Raw genomic sequence first — 27,935 nt, 5'->3', positions numbered from 1 at the left:
CCTCCCCGAGGCCATGGAGCGGCTGAGGTTGCCTCCCGGCGGCGCCGCGGCGGTGGACGAGTACCTGGAGTACCGCAGGTGAGGCCGCTCGGGGCTCACGTCCCGCCCCTCCGCCGGGGAGAACTCCGGGGCCGACTCGGTCTCCCTCGCCGAGGGGACTGGTGGCGCTGGCCCTGACCTGCCTGCCGGGCGAGCGCTGGGGATCGGGGAATCTCTTCCCAGGCTGTTGAGGGAGGCCTAGATTAATTTCACATCTCGTCTTGCTGAAATTAAATATGCTGACCCGGAGTTCTAGTCAGCAATCGGGGTCTGCCGCGGCGGTTTGCCTCCCCTTCCCAGAGGGATGTTAACTATATTCGTGCAGAGCCCCGTGGTTCCCCCATCCCTAGGTGGCCCCTGGAGAATCCCACACTGAGCACACTCAGTTAGCAGACCTCGAGCTCGCACGTTATTCCAGTGTTAGGGCAAGTCGTGAACTTCGCGTGCTCCCAACCCCGAGGTGCTGGTTTGGACAAAAACACCCCAACGGGTGTGGTTTTGATGGCTTTGGAGTCTTGTATCCCAAACAGGAAACACAGCCTCTCCTTTGGCTTGAGGATGTGATTCACTGTCAAGGCTCTGACAAAGGCTGAGGCATTTTTATGGAAGGATTTTTAACCCTCCTCCGTCCCTCCCCCATCTTCTAACAAAAAAATGTTGACAGTTGGAAAACAGACGAATGGGGAATACCGAGAGGCCTGTCAGGAGGATGAGAAGTTGAAGGGGAGAGCTGTGTATAGGTGATAGGTGACACAATCCTGGCTGGGCTTGGGAAACCTTAAGCGGAAGGTGGCTCTTCCTAAAGCTGGTTACTTCCAAAGGTCGGGTGGTGGGGAGGGCATGACGACTGGGGATGGGACCAGGGCAGATGGGTTCTTTGGCGGATGGGTTCCCAGCTGACTGCCCAGCTAGTTTAGTTTTGCCCAGTGCTTAGAAGTGACTGAAAATTCTGAGCTGGAATCGTGAGATTGTGGAGGGAAATTGATGGGTAAGTCCCCATGTCCTCTTAGGTGGTCTAGGTAAAACAGGTTATAGAAACTACACTCAGCCCTTACCCAGGGCAGGCAGAACCAGCTCCTTTAACCTTCATGTTTTTGTGCCTTTTCCCTGGGAGCAAGTTGCTGAGCCCTGGTGTTGACTGATGTTAGAAATACAGAAGGGCATGCCACCAAAGAAAATCTCCAGCAAGCACACTGGGAGGGCAGTCCACCTGCTTTTATCCCTAAGGCTGTGCTTGTCCTGATAGGAGGAGCCTGGGGTTATAATCTACGTGATTGGCTAATTTTACAATCAGGGTGGGCAAAGGGAAGGACTGTAGGTAAAATGGCTACAATTGGATCTTACATCTCAAAAAGGCTAAAGAGTAAGTTTTGAAAATGATCCACTGAACTTTCTGTTTCTCACAACTTAGGTATTTAGATGTGCGGATTGTGGGCCTCCGCTTGTGCTAGGGGCAGGCGGGTGGGAAATTATTTTTGCAAGCATAAATAGCACTCAACATTTCTCTTTAAAAGGGATTATCAGATCCCTTGTTTAGCATCAGGATTTGAGAAAGGCCAGGAAAACCGGACTTGGGTGCCTAGATATGAAAGGGAATCTGAGAGAAGGGTCAAAAAGATGAGTGTCCATCAGAAATGAACTTTTCTTCCTCAGTTTAACTTGATTTGGTCATGCCTCCGTGTTTTGGTGGGGGGCAGTTGGGAGGGGAAGTGTAGAGTCCTTGCTATTTCGTGAGACTCTGTCTCAAAATTTTAAAAAATGGCCAGGAATGTAGCTCAGATTTAGGGTGCTTGTTTAGCATGTGTGAGACCATGATTTCATCTCCAACACTGGGGAAAAACATGGTTTATTTTAAGATCTTTCTGTGGGCCGGGGTTGTGGCTTAGTGCTAGAGGGCTTGCCGAGCATGCATGAGGCACTGGGTTCTATCTGGGCACCACATAAAAATAAACAAAATTAAAGGTATTGTATCCATCTACTACTAAAATAAAATTTTAAAAAATCTTTCTGTTCTCCTTAGATATTCTTGATAGCCATAATAAAGTGTAATGACCCTCAGTTTTTCTCGGAAGAAAATGTCCTTTGGACAGGGATGTTGGTACATGCCAATAATCTCAGCAAATTGGGAGGCTTATGCAGAAGAATGTAAAGATTCTGTGTGACCTGGGCAATTTAGAGAGAGGCTGTCTCAAAATAAAATAAAAAGGGCTAGATATGTAGCTCAGTGGCAGAGTCCCTCTGGGTTCTGCCAAAACGAACAACAACAACAAAAAAAAATATTTTATAGTATATCTCAATTGCTTAAATAAGGAAGAAGTTGAGGAATTTCATAACTTATGAATTGTTTTTTTATTTTCTACTCAACTAACAGTTTCAAAGTATGGTAAAATGTATGTATTGCATAAAAAAAGTTATGTGCATTTTACAAATGAAACTTTATGATTTTTAGAGGTTAGAGGGCATTTTCATGGAGAAATGTCTTCCTCTTTGAAGACCTTTCTTTAGTTGTACCTTCTTTTCCTCCAGAAAGACAAAAATTTTTCCCCTTAGAAATAGTGATGGCTTGATTTTCCCATAAAATTTTGGAATCTGAAATTAAGCAATAAAATACCTAATTGTCCAATACACAGGTGTCAGTATGAGCCTGTGCAAATCCAAGCATGTTTTTAGAGCCTACATAAAATTAAACTCCTGGCCAGGGCTTGGGTTCAGGTATGGAATTAGTCATGGTTGGCTTCTTCATTGATTTGTTATTGTTGGTACTATCTTTAAAAAGACAAAAACATTAGATTTTCAGCAGCTTAGGCTCTCGATTTTAATGAGATGAACGAACCTGTCTGACTCAGAATCACAGGAGAAACTGAGATAAATATATAGTAATCTTCCATTGATATGCCTTAATCAGTAAAGGCAGATGGTGTGAAATCATTGACTTTTAATTTAGGAGAGAAAAGATTTCTTCAATCTTCACTAGGTTCATGGCTGAGGTACCTATGATGAAAGACAGATTAACAAGAGAAAAGCTTGCCAATTTATTTCAGTTTATATGACATGGAGCCTTCAGAAGTGAAGACCCAAAGAAACAGGAGATCTTGTGTGTTTTTATGCTTAGGTTTGATGAAGAGTGGATAGTCCTGGAGAAGTATGACCAAAGGACAAAAGGGTGTGTCCTAATGGTACAAATTGGGGAGCATTTAGTAAGGCCTATTTGTTCAGATTCTTCTCCCTGTCATGGTGTCTCCTCCAGCATGTGCTTTTCCTCCAGGTATGGGGAGGGGACCTCTGGAATGACTGATGTATGACCTACTGCATAGAAGAAGAACACAGGGAAGGTGAGAGTGGCCTTCCTGCTTCTGCTGCTTCCTCAAATGCCAAGGAGTCATGTTTTGGGGTAGCATGGCTGAACGCCATCAGAAGCAAAAGCTTTATTATCATTGTTTGTAATGTGGCTTTTAACAGGTGTCTAAAACAAAACAAAACAAACAAACAAAAAACCTCAAAGCAGCCTTTCCTTTAACTATACAAGTATAGTTTTAGAGTTTAGTATGTGTAACCTGGAACATTCTCAAGGGTAATAAGACCAATGTTTTCTGTTCTAGAATTGTTGGTGAGGCCGATGGAGGAAAACTTTTTACTCCTGAAGAATATGAAGAATACAAAAAGAAAGTTTTACCTATGCGCTTACAGAACAGGTTATTTGTGAGCTGGCGATCACCAACAGGAATGGATTGTAAACTTGTTGGCCCGGAGACACTGTGTTTTTGTACACATAGGTAACATAGTTTACTGCTATTTTCTCATGACTAGAAAATAAGAACAATAGCAAAACATATTCTCCTTCCATAAATAATACTGTGATGATTAAGAAACATTTAAAAATAGGCTTTGGGGTGGGGCTGTAAATCAGAGGCAGAGTGCTTGCCTCACAAGTGTGAGGCACTGGGTTCGATCCTTAGCACCACATAAAAGTAAACAAATAAACGCATGCTATATATCTACAACTAAAAAAAAAAAAAAAAAACACTTAAAAAATAGGCCTTTACATAAAACAGTAGAAATACCTAAAAGTTTTTTTAAGTTGTCATTAAATTTTTTTGGTTCTATTCTTTTAGATTCATAGACTATGCCTTAAGCACTTCTGTTTTCTTGGTTGACAAGATATTGGTGCTCCTGTGACTCTGCTGTGGATCTTTCAGTTTGGTTAGGAAGCAGTCTCTGCCTGTCCCATACTACCCTTTGATAAACAAGCATTCCTCCTCAAATTTACTAATCACCCTTCCCATCTTAAAGAACAGCTGTATTGACACTCTTTTTTAAGAACCTTTCTTTGGAAATAAAAACATAAGCATACACTGCTTTTGTTACAATGTTTGCTTTTGGTTACAAGGATCATGTTCCAAGAAAATCATAGAGGCAAAGGAGGTTAGGGGGCTCCAGTCCTTAATGCAGGCTGCCTGGGTCTGAGGTTTGCATTTCTCTGTGTACAGCTACTTCAGATTTTTGCTACTGTCTCACAGTTGTAAAGATCAAAATGATCAAACTGCTTCACAGAAAGACCACTGAACCTATTATGTGTTTTCAGGCAACAACTTTGATTTTTTGTTCTGAGGAAACCACTAACGGGTAAATTTCTTGTTTTGATAGGAATTCCTGGGGCTCATTTTTGAGAGACTTTTTGTGTAGTTGCTGTTTACAGTTGCACTTTGCCAGAGGTTGTTTTAGGCAGTTGCTAGGATGAGTAATGTGTATACAGATTGACTTTAAGTTTATCTAGCAATCTCAGTTAAAAACATTGTGATGGATGGAGGAGAGGCATGTGTTGCTATCTTTTATAACTGAAGAAGGGTTTGTTAATTTTATGATAGTTTTATAATTCTTAAAAGATTTCATGCTGCTTATAGAAAAGAAGATTCAATGAAACAAAGAGCCTAAACCTGAAAGTTGATTTTAAAAAAATAAATAAATAAACTAGAAATCATGTGAGGAACCATTTGCATCCCAGAAATATGTAAATAAATTTATTATCAAAATAAAGAGTTTATTTGATGTAAAAAAAAAAAAAGATTTCATGCTAGTTTCTTATCTATATAGCATTTGTAGAGCATGGATTTGACCCTCAAAAACCCAGCCAAATTCAATGGAGAAACTTGTAGTACTGAGTTTTCTACTCAAACTATTTTTTTCCCCCTTGTTATCGAAGTGAGACATTGTCATTAAGGAAAATGGGGAGGAATATAGAAAAGTAGAACACACACCACCCAACAGCCAGTTGCTGTTATACTACTAACTTTATCTATGTAATTTTTTCTTTGCATAGTTCATTTAGTTGTTGGTTTTGTATGTATATAAAATATTAAGCTCTTTTTTAATGACAGAATCACAGAAATGTTTATACATTATTATAGTAATCCCAAACAAGATTTTTAATACCTGCGCGATACTCCAGCTAGCCCAGTGGTGTTCATCGTGTGTTCACTGAGCTTTGAGCAAGACTCAAGGGTGCACCAGCTGGAAGGGCAGGTTAAGGGAAGGGAAGGGGGCCTTCAATTCCTGCTTTCATCTATTTTACATACAGTGTTATTATTCCGTGAAAGATTTTATTTGAAGAAAGGGTTTAAAAAGTTTGAAAACTATCCTCTAGTCATTTGCTTATCTATTCCCATATATGTGTGAATATGCATATGTACACTTGTACACATATGGTATATATTTGCTATTATAGATACTATTGTTAATATTGTCTTTATGCACAATGCTTTTTCTTTATGTGTAATTATTTTCTTAGGGTATATTTTCCAAAATGAACTTTCTGTGTGAAAGGATGGCTTTATTAAATTTCTTGAAGCATTGTTAAATGCAATGGGTTCTTCTTTAACGCTCTCCTCAGCCACTATATGCAATTGTAAATTACATAATTGTAAACCACATGTATTTTTTAAAAAGGTGGTTCTTTTTTCTAAGTGAAAACTAGTATGTCATTGTTTAACCTAAATTTCTTAGATCCTTATTAAGAATAAGACAAATTTAATATTATTTTACTAAGTGGCTCCTTCTGAGAAGGAGTAAAAAATTACTAACAATCTTTTAACAGAATTTTAGTTTTTAAAATATCTGAGGTTTACTTTGAAATAAAAGTTAAAATTATATTAAAATAAGTTGCAATAGTACATACATATGGAGCCTACTTCAATTTAAAAATCAAACCATGAAAATAAATTTAAGTAGTGCATTTAATCAAAAGCATTTTTTTAAATACGTATTTCTTTTAGTTGTAGTTGGACACATTATCTTTGTTTATTTATTTGTTTGTTTGTTTTTGTGTGGTGCTGAAGATGGAACCCAGGGCTTCACATGCTCTAGGTGAGCGCCTACCGCTAAGCCACATCCCCAGCCCCTCAAAAGCATTTTTATAAAGAACCTTTTTGACACTCTCAGGTTATGCATACATATCAAAGGATCTGCATTGATGAGCAAGTATTTTATGTATCTTGGTATTGCTATGAAACTTCTTATATAACTTAAAATAAAAATCTAAAAGTATGAAGATTCCCTCTGACCAAAGCTGACAAATACTGCATACAGGGGAGTTTGTTTTCCTTATTAACAAGAATAGCAAAACCAAACAAAAATGAATTGTATTTGCATGACAGAGTAGAGATTGTAACTTTTGGTAATACCCGATTGTGTTTGTATGTCTTCCCTTTCTTTTTTCAGGTATAAGCAACATAAAACTGACTTTGAAACAATTCCACAGCAGCGCCCTATTGATCTGCCTTGCCAAGTGATTGGCTGCCAGTGCAGGGCTTACCTTTTCGTGCCTTTGAATGGCACGCAGCCTGTTCGCTGCAGATGCAAGCACTTTGCTGATCAACACAGCCCTGCACCTGGTTTTACATGCAATGCATGTAAGTTACACTATTATACATAGCCGCAGGTTGCTTGAATTTCTCTATTATTGAATATTGAATGTGTCTTTGTACCAGTTTAATCAGGTACAGACCTCAATATTAAAGAGCTAAGCAGACTGGAATAGAGCACAGGAGGGAGGGTGTCTATGTGGGGCTAAAGTGGCTTTGGTTAAAACAGAGGTGGATGTGGATAAGGAACTCAAGGAGGACCCTCATTAACTCACACATATTATCCAAATTATTCATGGCCCTGGATTATTCCTTATGATCATCCTATTTTATAAGAGCTTCATTCATGAAATTACATTATATGTGGATTTACTTAACACAAAATATATATTTAATTTACTTACACAAAATATCTTTATTACTAGGGCACAGTGGGGCACACCTCTAATCCCAGGGGCTGGGGAGGTTGAGGCAAGAGGATCTTGAGTTCAAAGCCAGCCTCAGCAATGGCGAGGCGCTGAACAACTCAGGGAGACCCTGTCTCTAAATAAAATACAAAATTGGGCTGGGGATGTGGCTCAGTGGTTGAGTGTCCCTGAATTCAATCCCCAATACTCATTCCCCGCAATAAAATATCTTTATTAATGATCCAACCCTGACAGAAACAACTCTTCCTATTCTTCTTTTCAACAAAAGCCTAAGAGAGGAGGAGTCAAATGGGCATTCACATCACGTCAGTTCATTCAGCAAATAAATCAGAGCACCTACTCTGTCCTAGGCACTATCATTCCAGGCACTGAAATATAGTGGTAGGCATGAGCATGACCTTCCTCACTTGCAGACACAATTCAGCCTCTTGGTATTTTGGTCTCTTGATACCTGCAATTATCTCTTCATTTTGAATTTTATCTTATCTTGAATTGAAAAAAAAAAACAACTAAGCAAAATTTAATGTATAGATACATAGAGTTATTGGTATGCTTAATAATCATGAACTCTAACCTCATAAGTTAATGGGAATAGATTTTATTTAGAGAATTATAAGACACGATCCAATCTGATTCAAAAATTTAAAAAGTGGGAGTTTAATCAACTAAATTTTTCTTGTTCTTCTCTCCTTCTCCTTCCTCTTTTGTTTTTCTTGTTTGGGGGATCAAACCAGGGCCTTGTGCATGCTAGGCAAGAACTCTACCACTGAGCTACAACTGCAGGCCTCAACTAAGTTATTTTTCAGATTTAAAATATATAAATGTCTGTGTATTTTTTAGTTGTACTTGGATACAATACCTTTATTTATTTATTTATTTTTATGTGGTGCTGAGGATGGAACTCAGTGCCTTGCACGTGCTAGGGGAGCGCTCTACTGCTGAGGCACCACCTCAGCCCCTTTTCAGATTTCTAAAAAGAATTTCACACATCAAATACTTGAGCTGAGTCAGGCGAGGTGGTGCATGCCTGTAATCCAGTGGCTTGGGAAGCTGAGGCAGGAGGATCTCGAGTTCAAAAGCAGCCTCAGCAAAAAGTGAGGTGCTAAGCAACTCCATGAGAACCTGTCTCTAAACAAAATATAAAATAGGGCTGGGGATGTGGCTCAGTGGTTGAGTGCACCTGAATTCAATCCCTGTCATAAAACAAAAATCTTTGGGGGCCTGATATGATACTCAAAATTTTTCAGATTGGGGAGTAGTCTATGCAAATATTCCAAAATCCAAAGAAGTCTAAAATCTGAAATATTTCCAGGCCTAAGAACTTTTGATAAGGGAAACTTAACCTCTAAAACATTTTAATTGAAAGAAGCAGGAATGAACATGTTTCAAAGACTTCATATAAGTGTTGGATAAAGCAGATTTATGTTCTCTATTTTTGAGAGGTATGATCTGGTAATGATTCTGCTAATGATATATTCTGGCTTCCATTCCAATATGGCTTGTTTTTTTTATATAAAAACTTTATTTAGATATAATGCACATCTTTAAGACATACAATTTAATGATTTTAAATATATTCATCAAGGTGAATCTTGTGCAGGTAACAGCATAATACATTTTAGAACATTTTCATTACCTTAATAAGAAACTCCATATTTGTTAGTAGTCATTCCTTATTCCTATCTCTCTCCACCCCTTTGCAACCACAGTCTACTTTCTATTTCTATGGATTTGCCTATACTGGACATTTCATGTAAGTTAAATCATAGGATATGTGGTCTTTTGTGACTGGCTTCTTGGACTTAGCATAATATTTTCATGACTCCTTGGTGTTGTAGCATTCATCAGTACTATCCTTTGGATCTTTTTTGGGTTTATGGGTTGGTTTTTCTGTATGGCTTTTATCGGAGCTGATCTGTAGGGTATTCCACATGATTTCAACCTGGACCTGCCCACTGGGCTGTCCCCATCATATGTGCATTTAACTTGGGTTTTGACGACAGGGCCTGCATTTCCTATACTGCATTCTTTAACTTCGTTACTTTAGTCCCAGCCGGTTTTGCAAAAAAATCTTTTTCCTTCCATGTACCTTATGTATGCACTTACCACTTCACCATCTTTCAGAAGTAAGAGCAGTGGCCTGCAGGGAGGTCAGGGGCACTGGGATAAAGGGTCAGAGGATCTAGATTCAGCCATCTTTGGCCAAACCATATCCTTTGGGTGGACAGTACAGTCCCTGAACTTTAAACATGTAACGTCTTTTACGTCTTTATTCAGGTTCCAAGTGTTCAGGATTCCATAGCTCTTTCACGTGTGCTTGTGGTCAGCCTGCATGTGCCCATGACACAGTCGTGGAAACAAAGCAAGAAAGAATGGCTCAGGGAAAACCAGTGGGACGGGATGTTCCTTATGCAGCAATGGGAGGATTAACTGGTTTCAGCTCACTGGCAGAAGGCTACATGCGATTAGATGACAGTGGGATCGGTAAGTGATGACAGATGAATTGTGATCTTGTCATGATTTTTATGGCGCTAACAGTAGTGAAGTCTTTGTTGAGCAATTTTTGTTCATCATGTTTATTTTTTTAGAAAATATTCCCTCAGTTGATTGTTAATCTTTAGAAGGTTTCATTGCCACTATGTGATACATTGTCATTATAGAAAATTTAGAAAAAAAAAAAAAAAGGAAAAAGATCATTTCTACTTCAGTACCTGCACGTATCCCAATTCATATCCCCATTGTTTGTGATAGCCAAATAATGTTTATTTTATTCGACATGATACGGTTTACTTGTTACCCTATTTTATCCTGTTTTTAGCATTATAATCATCTCATTTTGGAAAACTGTAGGCCTATGCTCATGTGTGTATATGTACCTTTGCCTGCATACATGAAATCACATCTATATAAAATTTGTCCATACATGTATATACCCCCATATATCTTCTGTGTACATGTAAGTCTAACTAATATAGGGGAAGGTTTAATAGGATGTATTCTAAACTCTTGAAGGTAGCTGTAAACTTAAGAGAGTTGAGGGGGACTGGGGAGGTGAATATGTTCCCTGTCTACATTAAACACTTCTATGTGGGAATTTTATTTTCTTTTTACAACAAAGATATATTTTATTTTTTCATTCAAAATTATGTAAACATACATGTATACTTTCTTGTAAAACTTCAAACAATAGAAATTAAATATAAAGTCCCATGGTACACACTTTTCGTTACACCACTTTCTTTCCCTTACGCCACTTTCTTTCCCAGAGAGTAATTTGCTGTCATTAACTAACTTAATTTTCTCTTAAGCATACATTTTTACAATTTACTTCTTTTCCTTAGAAAAATTTTGAGGCCTATTATGTCAGGAAACATGAATTTATTTCATTATTTTTCATTGCTACACAGTATTCCACACTGGAGTTTATCAGTTTAGCTTCCTTGTTCATAGCATTTAAGTTTCCATATTTTTTGCCATTACAAACAGTCTTGTCCAGAAAAATACTTGAACTTGCTTCCTTGTTTCCTTTTATGACTTTGACTTTAAGGTAGCTATAAGGAAGTAGAATTGCTGGGGTGAAGTGTGTGCGCATGTGAATTTTTAATATATGCCGAATGCAAGTTGTCTTCTCCAAATGCAAACACTTCTCTTTTTTTTTTCTAAATATTTATTTTTTAGTTATAGGTGGACACAATATCTTTATTTTATTTTTATGTGGTGCTGTGTATGGAACCCAGTGCCTCATGCATACTAGGCGAGTGCTCTACCTCTGAGTCATAATCCCAGCCCCAGAACTTGTTTTCTTTCTTGGATATTTTTTTACTTATAGTTGGACACAATATCTTTATTTTATTTATTTTTATGTGGTGCTGAAAATTGAACCTTGCATCTCACCCGTGCTAGACAAGTTGCCTACCACTGAGCCACAACACCAGCCCCTAGAACTTGTTTTGTTTTGTTTTGGTTTTTTGGTGCTGGGTATTGAACCCAGGGCCTTGTTCACGCAAGGCAAGCACTCTACCAACTGAACAATATCCGCAGCCCAGAACTTGTTTGTAATTCCTCTAGTGGTGATTCAGCTTACCTACTTTCTCACATTTGAGCTCATCATTGATATTACTAAACTTAATTTTTGCCGGTCTGTTGTGTGAAATTGTTTATTGTTTCAATTTGCTTTCTCTAGTTATTAGTGAGATGAGGATCTTTTCATATTTATTAGCTGTTTTACTCTCTATGAATTGTCTGTTCATATTTTTGCTTGTAGTTGGACACAATATCTTTATTCTATTTATTTTTATATTTATTTTATATTTTTGCTTGTTTTTCTCTGTTATCTTTTCTCATTGATTTATGCAAACTCTTCTTTATATATTCTGAAAATTAATCCTTTCTTTCTTTCTGTATTTTGCAGATATTTTCCCCCAATCTGTCACTTGTTTTTAATCTTTTCTTTTTCAGTGTTGGGGATCAAACCTAGGGCCTTGCACATTCCAGGCAAATGCTATACCACGGAGCTATATCCCTAGGCCCATCTTTTAATCTTAGGGGAAAAAAGTCATAGTTTTTAAATTTTGGACAGGCCTTCCCTATTCAAATTTATTCTTACTCTAGTTTTAGAAACATACTCTTCTTCATTTTACCTTAATATGCAATTACATTTTTAGCTTTTTCAGGCATTTGGAATTTTTGTCTTTTTTTGTGAAACTATGAGGTAGTTATGTCTAACTTCAGGTTTTGTCCAAATTGGTGGACAGTTATCCGACACCATTCTTTGTCAAATAATAGGAAACTTTTTCATAGTCTATCACACTTGTAATTTTGTATTGCTGGCCTGTTTGTCTGTCCTGTGCCAATATTATGTATACAAAATTTTGATGGCTTCATGGTGTTTTGATATTTGTTCTTCCTCCTGTTTATGTTCATCTTCTCAGATTGTCTTGATATGTTTATGCATTTTTCTGTTCTAGGTAGTTTAGATATCTAACTTGTTAAATTCCGTAAGTAAAGTAGAATTTGCAGTTTTAATAGGTACATGATTGTAATAGGCTCATGTATCAGCTACAGAGAATCCAAATACAAGTACAAAGATAATGATGATGGTGGAGGCTTTGTGCCAGGGGTTATTCCAGCCGTTTCATGTGTATTTCCTCATTTAATCCTCCCAACAACTCCATGGGTTAGAGTAGTCTTATTTTACACACTAGGAGACTTAGCACAGAATAGTAAACAACTTCCTTTTGTTTTTTTTTTTTTTAATATGAGAGTTTTATGGTTATACATAGGAGTTGGGTTCATCTGGATATATTCATGCATGCGTAGAAACTGATTTCAGTTCATAATCTCCCTGTTCCTTTGCCCTTTTCCCTCCTGTCCCACCCCCTTCTCCTTCCTCTACTCTCCTAGACTTCCTTTCTCTTGCCTATTAGTGTTTGATTGCTTCTTTAGGTAATCTTATTCTTCCCTCCCCCTTTCCTTTCTTTTACTCTAGCTTCCACCTATAAGAGAAAACATTCGACCTTTGAGTTTCTGAGTTTGGCTAATTTCACTTAGCATGATACCCTTCATTCCATCCATTTACAAGCAAATGCCATAATTTTCATTCTTTTTAATGATATTTAGGACTCCACTGTGTGTGGAGTGTATAATACAACCATATAGTAAGTGTGGGATATATACCACAATTTCTTAAGCCATTCATCTATTGAGAAGTAAGCAATTACATAGAAGTTAACAACTTGATCTGGGTTCTTCAGCTAATGTTTGGTTTCAACCTACAGAACGTTATGGCCTCCATAGTTGGCCTCAATATTTCTGTACAATTTACCATATTGTTTTTATTAATACAACCTTAATTTTATTACTTTAGAATTTTTCTGAGTCATTCTTACCTTTTAATTTTTACTGAATTATAGCATCTTTTTGTGAAATTATACAAATATGAATTATCATTTTAATTGAGATCACATAGAGTGTGTAGCTTGACGTAGAAATAATCGATATTTTTGAAATGTTGTCATTTATCTTCTTCTGTGAAGCTAAGTGAGATTCCGAAATTGTTTTTCTAGAAGTCCTGCACGGTTCTTAATTAAGTTTATTTCTAGTTATTTAATCTCTTTTAAAAATAGCTATCCTGGGTTGGAGCTATAGCTCAGTGGTAGAGCAGTTGCTAGCACGTGTGAGGCTCTGGGTTTGATCCTCAGCACCAAAAAAACCCAATAAAAATAAAGATATTGTGTCCATCTATATAACTAAAAAAGAAAATACATAAGTGTAATGCATGTTTTTTCTTCCATTATGTTTTCTGTTTGTTTATAAAAAAGCAAATGTTTTCTGCTATTTTTATTATCAGTCTTATTACTTAATGTTAGAGTTATTAAACATATTTTACTATATTTTGCAAATAATGGTATTTTTGCCTCTTTCCAATATTTATGAACCTTCTTACTTTGATTAATTTAATGGCTACTACTTTCAGAAAAATGCCAAACAACAGTGATAGTAGCTGGCATCGTTGCCTTTTTGTGATTTCTAGTATTTTATCACCCAAGTATCTTCATAGTATTCAGAAAGGAAAATCTCTCCTCTTGGCCTCTGAGGGAATAGAAGGAGAAGGTACGGAGAGGTGAGATTGAGGAGAGGAGATATATGCTTCCATACTTTGTTTTTGTCCTACAGTCAAGTGTGGGGGGGAGCCCAGGGGCAGAGGGGCCCTGTAGCCATGTAGGCCCCTAAATAGAGGTGACCTCTGGCTGGGATGCAGTTCCTTTATGGTACACAAGGACCATCATTCCTAGCTCTCAGGGAATGCTTGTCAGGTAGCTCAAATGTGAGATAATGGCAATGCCGTGACATCTGTCATAGGGGGACAAGGTGGCCCCAGGGCCAGAACTGAAGATGGGTCGTAAGAGCCAGGGGATCCCATAGAAGAAGTGGCAAGCTTTGAGGGAGTCTGTACTTCTAGTGAGAGTCAGTATGAGGCCACCAGGTCCTATCAAGCTGAGGAACCAAATGACCAGTTAGGCCATCCTTGAGCATCTGAGATCAGTAACACATGCATCAACCAGAGGACAGCACCAGGGCCTGAATGGACCTGAACCTCCCCTCCCACTCCTATATTCTCATGTGCCACATGAGAGGGTGGCTGGGGACAGGAAGGGGGCCAAGATTTGGAAGGGCTGAACAATTTTTCTATACTGTTCACATTACAAGATGGGACTAACTTTAAAACCATTTAGGGCTAAAAGTTTCTTTCCTTCCCTGTGCCCATATGTGGGGACAGGGCTGTGGGGAAGTGGTAGTTTTGGAGGAAGTGCACATTTTCTCTTTACTTTTCCTTTTGGTCCAGAAGTCCAGGCACTAAGCACCAAGTCCAGGCACTAAGGTCTTTGTAATTTGTGGTTTGGGGATGGTGGATATTTCCTTAAATCACTGGAGAAGGAGCTTTCTTCTTTATTTTTTATACTTTTTTAGATATATTTTTAGATCAGGAAAAGATTGAAAATACACTTATTCTATCCTCGTCAACCAGAGGTTTCTTTTAGTGAATGTTGTAACTATATTAGGGTTTAGTAATTTGCTGACATAGGTACATTAATGGACAATATTTTTTCATAGAAAAAAATGTTTTGGAGAAAGGTGTTGAAAAATGCAAAAATACTTTTTTTTAACCATTTTCCGTTATGTCACAGATAAAAATTGAAATAAAAATTCCTGTGTGTTTTTTTGTTATTGTTTTTTTTTTTTTTTTTTTTTTGAGATGGGATTTTGTGTTGCCAGGACTGGTCTTGAACTTCTGGGCTCAAGTGATCCTCCCACCTCAGCCTCCTGAGTTGCTGGGATTATAGGCATGCATCACTGTACCCAGCTAACATTTTCTTTTTTGTAGAAAGGAGTTTTCTGCTGGGCATGGTGGCACATGTCTGTAATCTCAACGACTTTGAAGGCTGAGGTAGGAGGATGACAATTTCATGGTCAGCCTAGGCAACTCAGAGAGACTCTCTCAAAACAAAACAAAACAAAAAGTTTGCCAATGAGTCTTCTTAGATTCTAATTTACTTCACATTAGACACGATAACTTGTGTGTATCCCTGTAAGTACAGATTTTCATTCTGCATGTGTTTTGTTCTCAGGTGCACCTTCAGTTGAATTTTTAAATTCTCCAGTTACTGCCATGGACCACGCGTTTCTAAAAGCATTGCAAGGACCATCTACTTCTTCTCCAGAAACACTAACAAATGGTAATGAATTAGAGTGAGAAATATTTTTGGACATAGTAAGAATACTGAGCTTTGGTTTCCTTCCTAAGCTTCTCTTCTTTCTACTATTATGTAACACAATTTGACCTCAAAGTTAGCCTTTTGTTTTACTTTTCTTTTATATTGGCACACACTGCAAGAAAGCAAGCAACTTCATTTTTTATTTGGGAAAAAATAGATAAATCTGAGAATAACAAGGAATCTGATAATAATAATATAAATTAAAATTTAGACCTTTTTCTGGTTCTATGGCTCTGGTGTTTGAATCAGAGTGCCCTCTAGTGGACTGATTACCTCCATTCTTTGGATTCTCCCCAAGAGGATGTAATCCAGTGATAACCATGGGTTAGGAGGATTTTGCCATTCATATATTAAGTGCAAATAAATTCATTTTAAACAAGTAGTATTCCATATTTCATTTATTTAAAAAGAGAATGAAAACATTGAAGATAGAAATCAAAAGGCTTTTTGGTTTTTGTTTTGTCGGTGGCGTGCATCCTACCTAGGGCTCCATGCAGGCTGGGGCAAGTGCTCTGGAAATTGTATGGTATATTTTAGGTTTTAATATTTTAAAATGAGAACTTTCTTTGACTTTATTTGTATCTTCATACACCCTGACATTCTCCACAAGACATTCTAATGCTGCTTATAAAATCAACACTCAATGAAGCAATAATTGAATGTAAAAATTGAACAACAACAACAAAAAAAAGACAATCGTGGCAGATTTCAAGATTGATATAATTGCTGCATTAAGCCTCAGTTTAGACTGAGTGTAATGGCAGCCACGGCATGGGGCAGGTGAGGTCGATTAAGTCCTTTCAACTTATTGGAAAGGAGAAAGCACAAGTTTCCCAGTGTCGATGCATGGAATACCAACACTGAATTTTAAAGAAGTTTGTATAGTGATCTTCAGTGATGCAGTGGCCAAGGACATCCAAAAAGAGCTTTCGAGAGCTACTTTTCAGCAAGTACAGACTATACATGCTAGTTTTCTGTAGTCACCTCTGGTAAGAGTGATCATGTACCATTAAAATGCAGGTCTGGGAAAGGGAGTCTGCAAGGACATAGTTTAAATGGCCCAACCTGATCCAGGAATAGACCCAGAGTTTCCAGAGGTGTGGATTTTCCTTTCATATTGTAAGCTTTCTCAACAAAGCTTTTGTGAAAGATAGTTGAGATATGGTTGCACCCTGTGGAAACTTACTGGGGGTTAGATGCTTTTATGGTTGCTGGTTGAGGGTGAATTTATATACTTTAGAAACCAGAAGAACAGATGTCTAAGTTGCTATTTTGTTTTGGAAATGAAAGCACCCAATGAAGACATTCATTTGTACTGAAGGTGAACTTTTCTCCATAGGCTTTTAGAGGATCTACAACGAAAACTAGATTCTCCTTACTGAAGCAGTTTTAAATTTCTTTTAGCCTACAAGCTAGTACTTCATTAATTTTACAAAATAAATACTATGAAAGATGGCTAAAATTCAAAGCGGATAGTATCATCATTTGATTGCCTATTCAAGGCTTCAGTAAAGCCTCAGTAATGCAGACAACAATGCATTACATCATGCATATATCATACTTTTGTATATTATCCTTCATGTACAAAGCATAACATGGATTTCTAGTTGTAATGTCAAAAGTTGGACATAGCTAAGTGTACTCATATGGAATAGCTACGTTGCGTTAATACAGCCAGTTGAATATTTGAGAGAATGTTTGCCGCTCTTGGTTTACTTCTGTCTTGTGATGCCATGCTTTCTTAAAAAGAATTAGGTATTGGGACTTCTTGGGCCATTTCTCATTCAGAAAATAAAACATCACCTAGCAGGAAGAAATATTTCATTGTATTTTTTTCAATTCTGGGGGAATATATGTCATAAATATGTCATTACTTAGTTTTTTTCCATGTCAGTAGGTACAAGTAGTCAAGATTCTTCCTTAAGGAGACCTGATGAGGATGACATGGCTTTCTTTGAAAGGCGATATCAGGAAAGGGTAGGTTTTTAAGGAAATTCACTGGTATTAAGCATTTACTTGTAACAAATACACTATAGAATGATTATACTTTGAATGTGGAATATCAAAAAAAATAATTTGCAAAGTCTTTACTTATAGTTGGTGTTAGGCCTGGAGGTTTACATAGAATAATTCAGAAAGAAGCAGGACAAATGAATAATGTGATATATTCTACGATTGATTTATAGAGGTCATAAACATTGATTAAATATACAAATAAAATAACAATATCAACTGTCAGCATATTTGTAAATTATATGGACTCTCCTCTTCCCTGCTGCTGGGAATTGAGCCCGGGGCCTCACTCATGCGAGGCAAGTTTTGTACCTTTGAGCTACAACCCCATCCTCTATGTGTATCTGGAATTTGTGTTTTTTTAAGTACAAGGTCTATTTATTTTTTAATTTAAAGTATGCAATTGTCAGGGAGAGGGGATAGAGAAAGGTTGGTTAACAGGTACAGGGGTGTAGTTGGGTAGAAGGAATAACTTCCAATATTCTGTAACATAGGAGGATTCCTATGGTTGACAACAATAAAATGTACATTTCAACATAGCAAGTAGGATTTTTGAATGTTCTCAACACCTAGAAAAAATAAATGTTAAAGGTGATAGATATGCCAGTTACCCTGATGTCATTACACTTATGTATAGGTAGTAAAATATCACACTTTGCCTCATGAATATATACAATTATGTGCTCATTAGAAATAAAATATATGTATCATAAAAAATTATAAATTATCTGGGGCTGGGGTTGTGGCTCAAGTGTTAACGCACTTGCCTGGCATGCGCAGGGCGCTGGGTTCGATCCTCAGCACCACATAAGATGTTGTGTCTACCGAAAACTGAAAAATAAATATTAAAAAATTTTCTCTCTCTCTCTCTCAAAAATGATAAATTATCAAATGAATATTGAATAAATTGAATTCTTAATCTGTACTATTTTTTTTAGTGTTTTTTTGGGGGGGTTTCAAGTTAAAATTACCTGATAGCTTTTAAAAAAGAGAGATCACTAAACAAAGGTCTTAACAATTGCTAGGACCCAAGCAGTGTGGTGTGATGTGTTCCCACTTTCAGTGATGGCCAGTTTCATCACTTCTCCCCAGAGTGTGAAGGCCTGGAGAAGAAACATAGTGTTTTGTTCATCCTTGTATTTTTCCTAGTGCCTAGTGTACTGCCTTATATGTACCAAGTTTTGCATAAGTAATTATTTATGGTAAATCAAAAAAATTAACACATAATTGACATTTGCCTTCATGGATGTCAACTACAAAGACCTTTTTTATACTTCCAAAAGTTTCATAGCAGGGCTGGGGATGTGGCTCAAGTGGTAGCGTGCTCACCTGGCATGCGTGCGGCCCGGGTTCGATCCTCAGCACCACATACAAACAAAGATGTTGTGTCTGCCGAAAACTAAAAAATAAATATTAAAATTCTCTCTCTCTCTCTCTCTCTCTCTTTAAAAAAAAAAAGTTTCATAGCAGTGTTCATATTTGAGAAATATGACTTTGGTTTTTGTTAGATGAAAGTCTGTTGGCTTAAGGCACTATGAGGGATGGTATTTCAGCTGTATGACAGAAACTGCTTCCTTTAGGACTGTTTACTTGTTAGGGTATTATTATCTCTCCAGCTAAGTAGCAAACTCCATAAAAGTAAAGACTCCTGTCTCCATTTTTTTCTTTGTGGTGCTGAGGATCAAACCCAGGACCTCATGCATGCTAGGTAAGCATCTGCCACAGAACTACACTCCCAGGCCTCCATTCGCTTTTTGTTATGTTTTCTTAGACAAGAGTTCATTGAATAACTACAGATATGAAAAAAGAATACTAAATAAATTTACCATCCAAGAGCAAAGGAAATGAGTAAGAGATATATTAGCTTGGCTTTCCTGATGAAGACTTTTGAAACAAATGGGGAGAGTCCTGATCAGTGTTTAAGGCTTAACTGGACAGTAGAACTTTTTCGAGATGGAACTATATGTGCTATAGCCATTTACCATAAGTGCCTCCATGAGTCTAAATTTAAATGACTTAAAATTTGAAATGAATTACTTCAGTCACACTACCCACATTTCAAGTGCTTAGAAGCCACATGTGGCTTGCGGCTGCCTTTTTTTGTAGCCCCATTGAGGTTAGGGCTTATAATGAAACTGATCTTCATTCTTGGAACACACAGATATTAAACATTTCTACTTTCCTGAAAATTCTTTTGGAAAGCTCTGGCTTAAGGTTGTCTCAGTTTGTTGAGACTGCTGAAACAAAATTCCTAAACTGTGTGGTTTGTATACAATTTTATTTCTTAGTTTTGGAGGTTGGGTGTCTTAGATCTAGGTGTGCAATTTCAGTGTCTGGTGAGGGCTGCCTTCTGGTCTACAGATGGACCTTCTCATTATGCCCTCACGTGGTAGACAAGGCAAGGCAGCTCTCTGGGGCCTCCTTCACAGGGCACTAGTCCCATGCACAAGGTGCCAGCTCTCATAACCTAATCCTTGCCTGTAGGTCCCACTTCCAAAGTTTCAGCATATGAATTTGGGGGTGGAGGTCAGAAACTTTTAGACCATAACAAAGAGAAAAGAGGTAGTAGGAGGACATCAGGGAGGGAGATGAAATGTCCAGAGTGATTTTTTTTTAAAAATACTTTTTTTGTAGCCCCATTGAGGTTAGGGCTTATAATGAAACTGATCTTCATTCTTGGAACACACATATTCACAGACTGATTTTAATTGTTCTGGGTTCTAGAACTCTATGTCCTCCAGAGGCCTGGGTAGTGTGACAGTGTTGAAGACATGCCAGTGTATTTGCTTGTGGGAAGATAATGAAAGGAGTTCTTATTTATGAATGTTTTAAAGGATATTCCAGGCCTGTCCAGAGTGCAGTAAACCTGGAGTGTCTGGATTTATGAGATATAGTTCATAACTCTCCAGCCTGTGTGATTTATGGCTTTATGAGACAACTTATAACCTGTCTAGCCTGTATGATTTTTTTATTATTATTAGTTGTTCAAAACATTACAAAGCTCTTGACATATCATATTTCATACATTTGATTCAAGCAGATTATGAACTCCCATTTTTACCCCGTATACATATTGCAGATTCACATCAGTTACACATCCACTGTTTTACATACTGCCATACTAGTGTATGTTGTATTCTGCTGCCCTTCCTATCCTCTACTATCCCCCCTCCCCTTAGCCTGTATGATTAATGGTGTTCGAATCTAAGAAAGCCCAACAGGAATGATTTCCTCTGAGTTGACATGTATCTCACACATCAGTAGTCCTTGTCTTTTACTCCAGAACTGTTGAGAGGAAAGGGACAATTAACAAACTGTATCTCTTGGTTCAGGATCCCTCTCAAGAGCAGTGCTATGTGGGTATCTGGGTTTTGCTTCTATCCTTTGCCAATCACTGGTAACATTTGGTGTGGGAAGAATCTTATAATAAAAGTAAGTTGGTTTGGACAGTTGAAGCCTTGGTGGTAACATGGTTTACCAGCTACTTTCAGAGGTTATTGAGAAGTTGCTTCTTTTATATATCAGGTCAGATTATTTTCTTCTGCTGTGATGATGCTTCTTCTCTTTTCCCCAAGAAAGGAGAATTTTAATAAGGAAATAAGTTTCAAAGATCTGCTAGGTGCAAGGCACTTTATGCAGGAAATAAATTTTTTAAACTTTTTTTTTATAACTTTATCTTACTTATTTATTTATATATGATGCTGAGGATCAAACCCAGTGCCTCACCAGTGCTAGGCAAGCACTCTACCACTGAACTACATCCCCAGGCCCAGGAAATAAATTTTAAAAGAAAGGGAAAAGTAGCAGAAGGAAGTAATTAGGACTCAAGATGGATGTATTAAGTACTATTTTAAGTGAGCAAACACTGCTTTTGTTTGTTGTTTTGCATTTTTGCTGCATTTTAAAAAAAAGAGTTAATATAATTGGGCATGGTGGAACACACCTGTAAGCCACTCAGGAGTCTGAGGCAGGAAGATTGGAAATTCCAGGTCAACCTCAGCAACTGAGTGAGCCTTGTCTCTAAAATAAAAATAAATAAATAAAAATGCCTGGTGATGTGGCTCAGTGGTAAAGTGACCCTGGGTTCCATTTTCAGAAGTTGTTCCTAGCAAGTGTTACTGCAAATCTAACATTTGGCTTTAAATGAGAGGATACAGGGGAGCAGCAATTGTTGAGTACTTATTGAGTATCCAGATCTTTATCTATATAATCTTACTTATGCCTTCAGAACAAGCTTGAGACGTAGCTATTATTACTATGCCTTTTTTAAAAACAAATGAGAAACTATTGGTTAAATTACTTGCCCCAAATCTTTAATAAATGGAAGAGATAGAATTCAAATGCTCTTCTTTTCACCTCCAAAACCTGTAATCTTTGCCTTAGAGTAGGGTGTCCTTTGGAGGTCCTTCAGATGACCTGTTGACTGATAACAGTGTGTGACAGTGACATGAATGCATGGTTCCTGAATGAGGTTTGTTTCACAGAGGAGAGAGAAAATAATGAGGGAGAAGTACAGGTTAGATTTATTACTTTTATTATTGGGAATTTGTTGCTTTGATTTGATGGGATTGGATAGACTGGTTTTACCAGGTTCCTCCTGGTTTCTTCACACTATCTCTCCCAGGTTGGAAGCTAGGAAGCCTTGTCTCCACCTGCCATGCCCTTTATTTTCTGTCCCCTTCTTTGGCCTATGAAAATTGGGGTGTGTGAATATGAGTGGGGGTAAGAAGCAGGTGGGCTTGTGTTCTGCTTTGTGTTCTTTAATCCCATGGGAAGGGTTTACATGTGTCTGAAATGTTAGAAGGCCACCACTTTGGGAATGTATGTGGCTGCTGTGCTTGAACTCCAGTGGAGGAGGACAAGGCCTTTGGGAAGAACACTGTGGGAATATAGACACCAGAATTACAGGGAAGCATCCTTAAAGGAGTCCAAGTGTCAGAGACAGTCTGGCTGGCTTAGGTGCATTCTGTAACTGTAGGCAATGTGCACAGGCTGGATGTATAGTTAGGCTTTTAACTATTAAAAAAAATTTCTTTAATAGCAGTTCAAATTAATTGATCCTCTCTTCTAAAGCAATATTTATTTATATATTATTATTATTAAAATGCTTCTGTAAAGTTAAAATCACAGCACTTAAAAACAGGCAATCATGTCTCTTTAAGGATCGGATTTTGGCTTTAGTATATGGCAGCTTATTAACTGTGTGGCATGGTTGTGACAAATAAGGCCTGAATCCAAATGAGGTATGTGCAATCTTTTGTTCCTTAGAATGGTCTACTACTTAGTAAATAAATGAATGTTTTAAATTTACAGGTAAAAATGGAAAAGGCAGCTAAGATGAAAGGAAAATCTCCGTTGCCATCAACTACAAAACCTTCGTGAAGGCTGTTGGACAGCTTAAAACCATCATGCAAATATGTCTTTCTGCTCATTTAAATGTAATAATAGAGTTTATCTTCTCTCAAATTATTTACTTTTTAATTGTGTAAATATGTCTTTTTGGATGTTTTGTTCATTTATTGAAAGGAGAAATTGTCTTATATTATTTTGTTGAAATAATGATTTACTACTTTGTATATACTTTTTCTCTCGGGTAGAGAAGTTAGGATATTCTCATAGAAGTCAAACTCTGAAAATACAGTAAATATATTTAGTCTATTATAATTTAACTTTTCCAGCCTATTTAACAAATTAAATATGTTATCAATGTTTTTTAACAAACGTGTCACTTTCTCATTCAAAATTGTAAGTTAAAATCATTAATTTTTTCTTTTACAAGTTTTGGAAGGTCAATTTATGTTTTTAAATGTAAAAAACTGCATTTTATAATTATGGAATAATTTTCTAGAGTTATCCACTGATTTTTTTACACTGGTAACTAACTATCTTCTGTATAAAGAAAGAGGAAGCAAGAGCACAAAGCACACAGAGGGCTGATTCTGTAGATGGCAAGATCACTGAGGGTCCAACTGCATGTTCTGGGGCCAGGCCAGAAAGTCACACCAGACAGGAGAAAACCAAGAAGCAGAGTCTATGTATGCCATTGACACTTTGGGTTCCTGACAACTAAAAGGAGACTTGGGAAATTGTAGTGGCACCCCCTTTCTCCACAGAAAATATTAACTGCGTTTTTCCAGAAATCTTCACCATGGCTGATTTTAGGACTGTCAATAAAATAGTTCAATGAGATAAACTTCCTATTTTCCTGTTGCCCTGATTTACTTGGCCCAAAGCCTGGAAGAAATCTACACTCCAGGTACTGTACACCCCCTTACTAGTTTTTCACAAACATGTATCCAGTATAGTAGTTTGCCGAAATGTGTAAACAAGGCCTCTGGCCTTGAGCTGGGGCTCAGAGATGTCTACATTTCTAAGATAAGAGAAGTTACCAACTGGCTGGCAGGGAGAGGGAAGAAGGGGAGAAGAAGCTCTCCCCTTCTCAGGTGTTGTCCTTGAAGGGTTAACTTGCCCAAAACAGTGAAAGAAAACTGCTTTTATGTGAACTTCTGAGCCCCTCCCCGTACATGCTGGGTATAAAATTCTGAAACTACCTGAACTAGTGCCGCAGCCCGGCTGGCTGGGCAAAATAGCCGGGGGGTGACGAAGAACTTGTGTAGATTGATACAGCAGGAGTAGGAGCCGTTTATTGTAGGACAACAGAGGTATTTATACATTCCACACAGCTTATCTTAATTAACATAAAATAGATACAGCAGTCAACCAATCAGGAATCTCCACACTTAATGGCTCGCTGGTGTTACTTCACAAACCACTCCCTCTGGCAAAATGCCAGGCGCCATCCAGACTTGTTTACAGACTCTAACATTTGCCAGGCGCCATCCTGACTTGTTTACAGACTCTAACAAACTAGTGATTCAGGGGATTGAAAAAATCTGAAACTACCTGAACTAGTGGTTCAGGAAACAGTTTTCTTTGGCTACAGCCAAAGAAAACTGTTTCCTGCTATCTTCAGTGCCTTGCCTTGTCTGTCCCTACAACAAAATGGAGCCTTGGTTTGTGGCTAGAGTTGGTATTTTGGGATGCTGAGTGACATTTATGGCAATGGGAGCTAGGAGCAATACCAGGGTACTTAGATGGATCCAGGTTTGTGTGCCGGCTCCGTCATTATCTGTGTGTCTTTGGGCACTGCACATGGCATTCTATACCTCTTTCCTTATGAAATGAGATGATGATACTAGTATTTCCAACTATTCTGGAGGGGTGAATGTGTGTGTGTGTGTGTGTGTGTGTGTCTGCATATGCGCACTACTTTACAAATTTATTGTAGGGAAAAATTACTTTTCTACACACACTTTTATGTTTCTGCTTTGTAAAACCCAGACAACTTCAATAGAGGTCAAAATTATAAACAGTCCCTTCTACAACCTTATCAGGACTAGAAATTCCCAAAGTTCAAAAAGTAGGAAAACATAGGTTGTGAGGAAGTGTAAGGAGAGCAGGAGCTGAGCAGCTAGCTATTCAAGGGGGGCTAAGCTCATCCTTTTTGACACGCACTCGAATGCATTTAGATTCTATAGCAAGAGGGGCTTATTTTTCTTGAAACTATTTTCTAGAGGATACTAGTATAATACCGAAAAGCATACCTTAGTATAGAATGAGTCATCAATCCACTTGATAAGAATCAGAATGCCTAGTGGAGACAACTACATCACATATCATCATACAATAAAATTAATCTAAACAAACTATGCACACGTTGTTTTTCCAAACTGAAGGGGAAAGATGTTGAATGAACTCAGTGTGAACAGACCAATCTAATTTTTGCCTGAACTCCAAATATTCTCTTCCACCACATGCAAATAAGTCATTCAGGGCCACTCCAGGTGAATTTGGCAGAAATAACCACACCAAGTTAGAGAAAATACCATTTTCTTGGGATTCCTCAGTGATGGCTCCTCTGCTCCAGCTCCCACTGGGAGGCAGACAAAAGAGGAGGAGGACATTCTAAAGTCCCTTTTTATTGTGGGGAAGACACTTGAGTAATTTCCACCCCAATTAGCTCCGTCAGCTTTCAAGGGGTTAAGTCTAGCTTCCTGATATCCTGATATCTTGTCAGCAGATTGACTGACATCTTGGAAGGCCACACCAATCTTAGGTGCTGTGTGGGGATCATAGGCAGAGCAAGTGAAAAGGACACATATGTGCACAGCCCAAACAGGCAACATCAGTTCAGTCCACTCATGTACTCATGCTCATAGTTCACATATAGTCCATGGCTGGCCTGCGACAGGTCTCAACAGACTAACTATTGTAATAAGTACAAAATAGTATATAGTCTTAAGACTACATCCATACAACATGGGTTTTCCTGCAATAAGTGGTTTTTATTTTAACTTGCCATAAACAAACTAGCAATCAGGAAGTCAAAAGCTAAACACTTATTTCTGACTCTTTGTTCTGATTAAGAGCATAGAAAAGAATCAAGTTTTGTCAAAGAGAGTCTATGCAGGAATTAACTTCCAGTGCTATAGAAGCACTTTCTACATATCCCATTCTTTTTATGTGCAGGTTAACTTTGTTTTAGAAACAAAGTTTCTATGGCCCAGAAATGTTACCTTTTAACAGGACTCATTATCTAACTCACTAATTACCTCTACCTGCTTAGTCTCTGTTTGTTGTCAGGTTTTCATCTTGATTTCAACCAAGTCTTCTTATTTTGTTGCTGGGTTTTAGCATCAATTTTGACATGCGATGATACAGGTGCTAAGTCTACAGTTCTATATGGAAGTCTGCATTAAAGAGCAGGGAGCAACAGACTTATCACTGACAGCATTGCCCCGGCTTCTCCAAGAACACTAAGCTCCTTAACTGAGAATGTCTTTTGATGACACATCTGGCTGGGGAGGTGGTGATGGACCTGTCCACTAGTTGCATCTCTGGTAATCCTGACTATAAAGCAAGGAGGACCTGAGGGACAACAGGCAGAAGGAACATCGATGACTCTTCAATCTACCCTCTCACTTGGCTCATCAACTCTCATTCTGGACAGCACACTAGATAATGAAGGGTGTCAAAGGCAGTTCCCAGTTCCCATGAGAACTAACCCAACAATTACCTGTTGTACTTAATTGTCATGGAGCAGGCTTTCCAAGCAACTATAACCATAACAGAGTTCTAAGACATAAGAACTTCCCTTGACTCAAGAGTGTAAGAAAACATGTACAACATGAAAGTGTAAAGCAACAAACTACTCAGTGTTGGGAAAAAAAAAAAATTGTTATTGTAACCCCAGTAAGCTCAAATTTTATAAAAATATTTTTAGGATAGGCTATCTAACAGTCAAAAATTGCAGTTCTTACATTTTATTTCAATATTCTTACATTTTATTTCAACATTTCTAGAGCAAGTGTTGACTCTAATAGGAAAAAAAAATCTATCTGGATCTAAACCTAAACGTGAAAATGGGTCCACAGGCACACTCTTCACCAATTTTCCACAGAAATATGCTGAGCTCCTGCCTCCAGGAAGGGTTACAAATCAGTCTCTCCAGATGAGAAGTCTCCTTTGAAGTAACTCAGTTTGGGGACACTCCAGTCAATCTTGGGGAGCTGTAGAGTTTGGTGTTGGAGGTAACTTTCCACCCAGGAAGCTGATGAAATCTGGTTCTTCTGCGTTTTTGATCCCAAGCCAGCGCACCCTCATTGCCTCGCTGATAGCAATCTGAACTCCAAAATCAAAACTTCGCTGCCTCGCTGATAGCAATCTGAACTCCAAAATCAAAACTTCGCTGATGGGTCTCCACGCTTTTTTGGTAGAGGTTGGTGTCGGCGGCAGTTGCGTTTTGAAAGGGAGCACAGAGAAAGTGCTGGCTGCTGACACACGGGGTCTTTGTAGAGCTGGGCCACTGCGGTGGCTGGGTCTTGGAAGAGGTGCCACAGCTGCTGCAGCTTGTGCTCGGGCTTCGTGGCGGCCGCCGCCTCTTGCAGCTCAGGGGACAGCTGCTGGTCCTGCTCTGCCTGGGCCTGGCACTGCCGCTCCCACTTGGGGAGCCAACGCTCGGGCCGTGCTCCTGGATCTCCTCCTCGCCCTCCTCCTTCCACTCCTCCATCCTCCGTGGCTTCCCCCATTCTCGCCGCTGCCGTGACCTCCCCGCGGGAGCCTCTTCAAGGGCGGCCAGGTGGCTGAGCCCCGCAGCCTTTGGCGCCTCCTTGAGGCGGCCCAGGCTTCCTGCCCCGGGACGGTCGGGGACCCAGCCCCGCGGCCCCGCCCAATCCGGAAGAGGCCCATCCCGGGGCATCCGGGCCCTGGGGCATCTTGGCCCCCGGGGGCGTTTAGGCTGTTGCTGTGCCTGGCTCACACGC

The 27,935-nt window shown here is 38.6% G+C and overlaps 1 protein-coding gene and 1 pseudogene across 4 annotated transcripts; one reads left to right on the top strand and one right to left on the bottom strand.

The window, feature by feature from the left end:
• Window positions 1-13: 13 nt before the first annotated feature.
• LOC114082660 (protein FAM221A) lies at window positions 14-22,995 on the top strand. 4 transcript variants are annotated; one of them, XM_071608098.1, is made up of 7 exons: window positions 14-78; window positions 3,639-3,812; window positions 6,754-6,944; window positions 9,602-9,808; window positions 15,454-15,561; window positions 17,495-17,577; window positions 22,927-22,995. In XM_071608098.1, exons 1-7 carry the CDS (start codon window positions 14-16, stop codon window positions 22,993-22,995), a joined length of 897 nt encoding a protein of 298 aa, XP_071464199.1. The 4 variants fall into 4 exon arrangements, with proteins under 4 accessions (XP_071464199.1, XP_071464218.1, XP_071464208.1 ...); XM_071608117.1 differs by lacking the exon at window positions 3,639-3,812; XM_071608107.1 differs by lacking the exon at window positions 15,454-15,561.
• Window positions 22,996-27,056: 4,061 nt separating this feature from the next.
• On the bottom strand, window positions 27,057-27,682 carry LOC114090535 (HUWE1-associated protein modifying stress responses pseudogene; annotated as a pseudogene).
• Window positions 27,683-27,935: the final 253 nt, after the last annotated feature.

This window comes from Marmota flaviventris, chromosome 1 (assembly GCF_047511675.1).
Source record: "Marmota flaviventris isolate mMarFla1 chromosome 1, mMarFla1.hap1, whole genome shotgun sequence".
NCBI lineage: Eukaryota > Metazoa > Chordata > Mammalia > Rodentia > Sciuridae > Marmota > Marmota flaviventris.
This window is presented reverse-complemented; position numbering and strand designations above follow the sequence as displayed.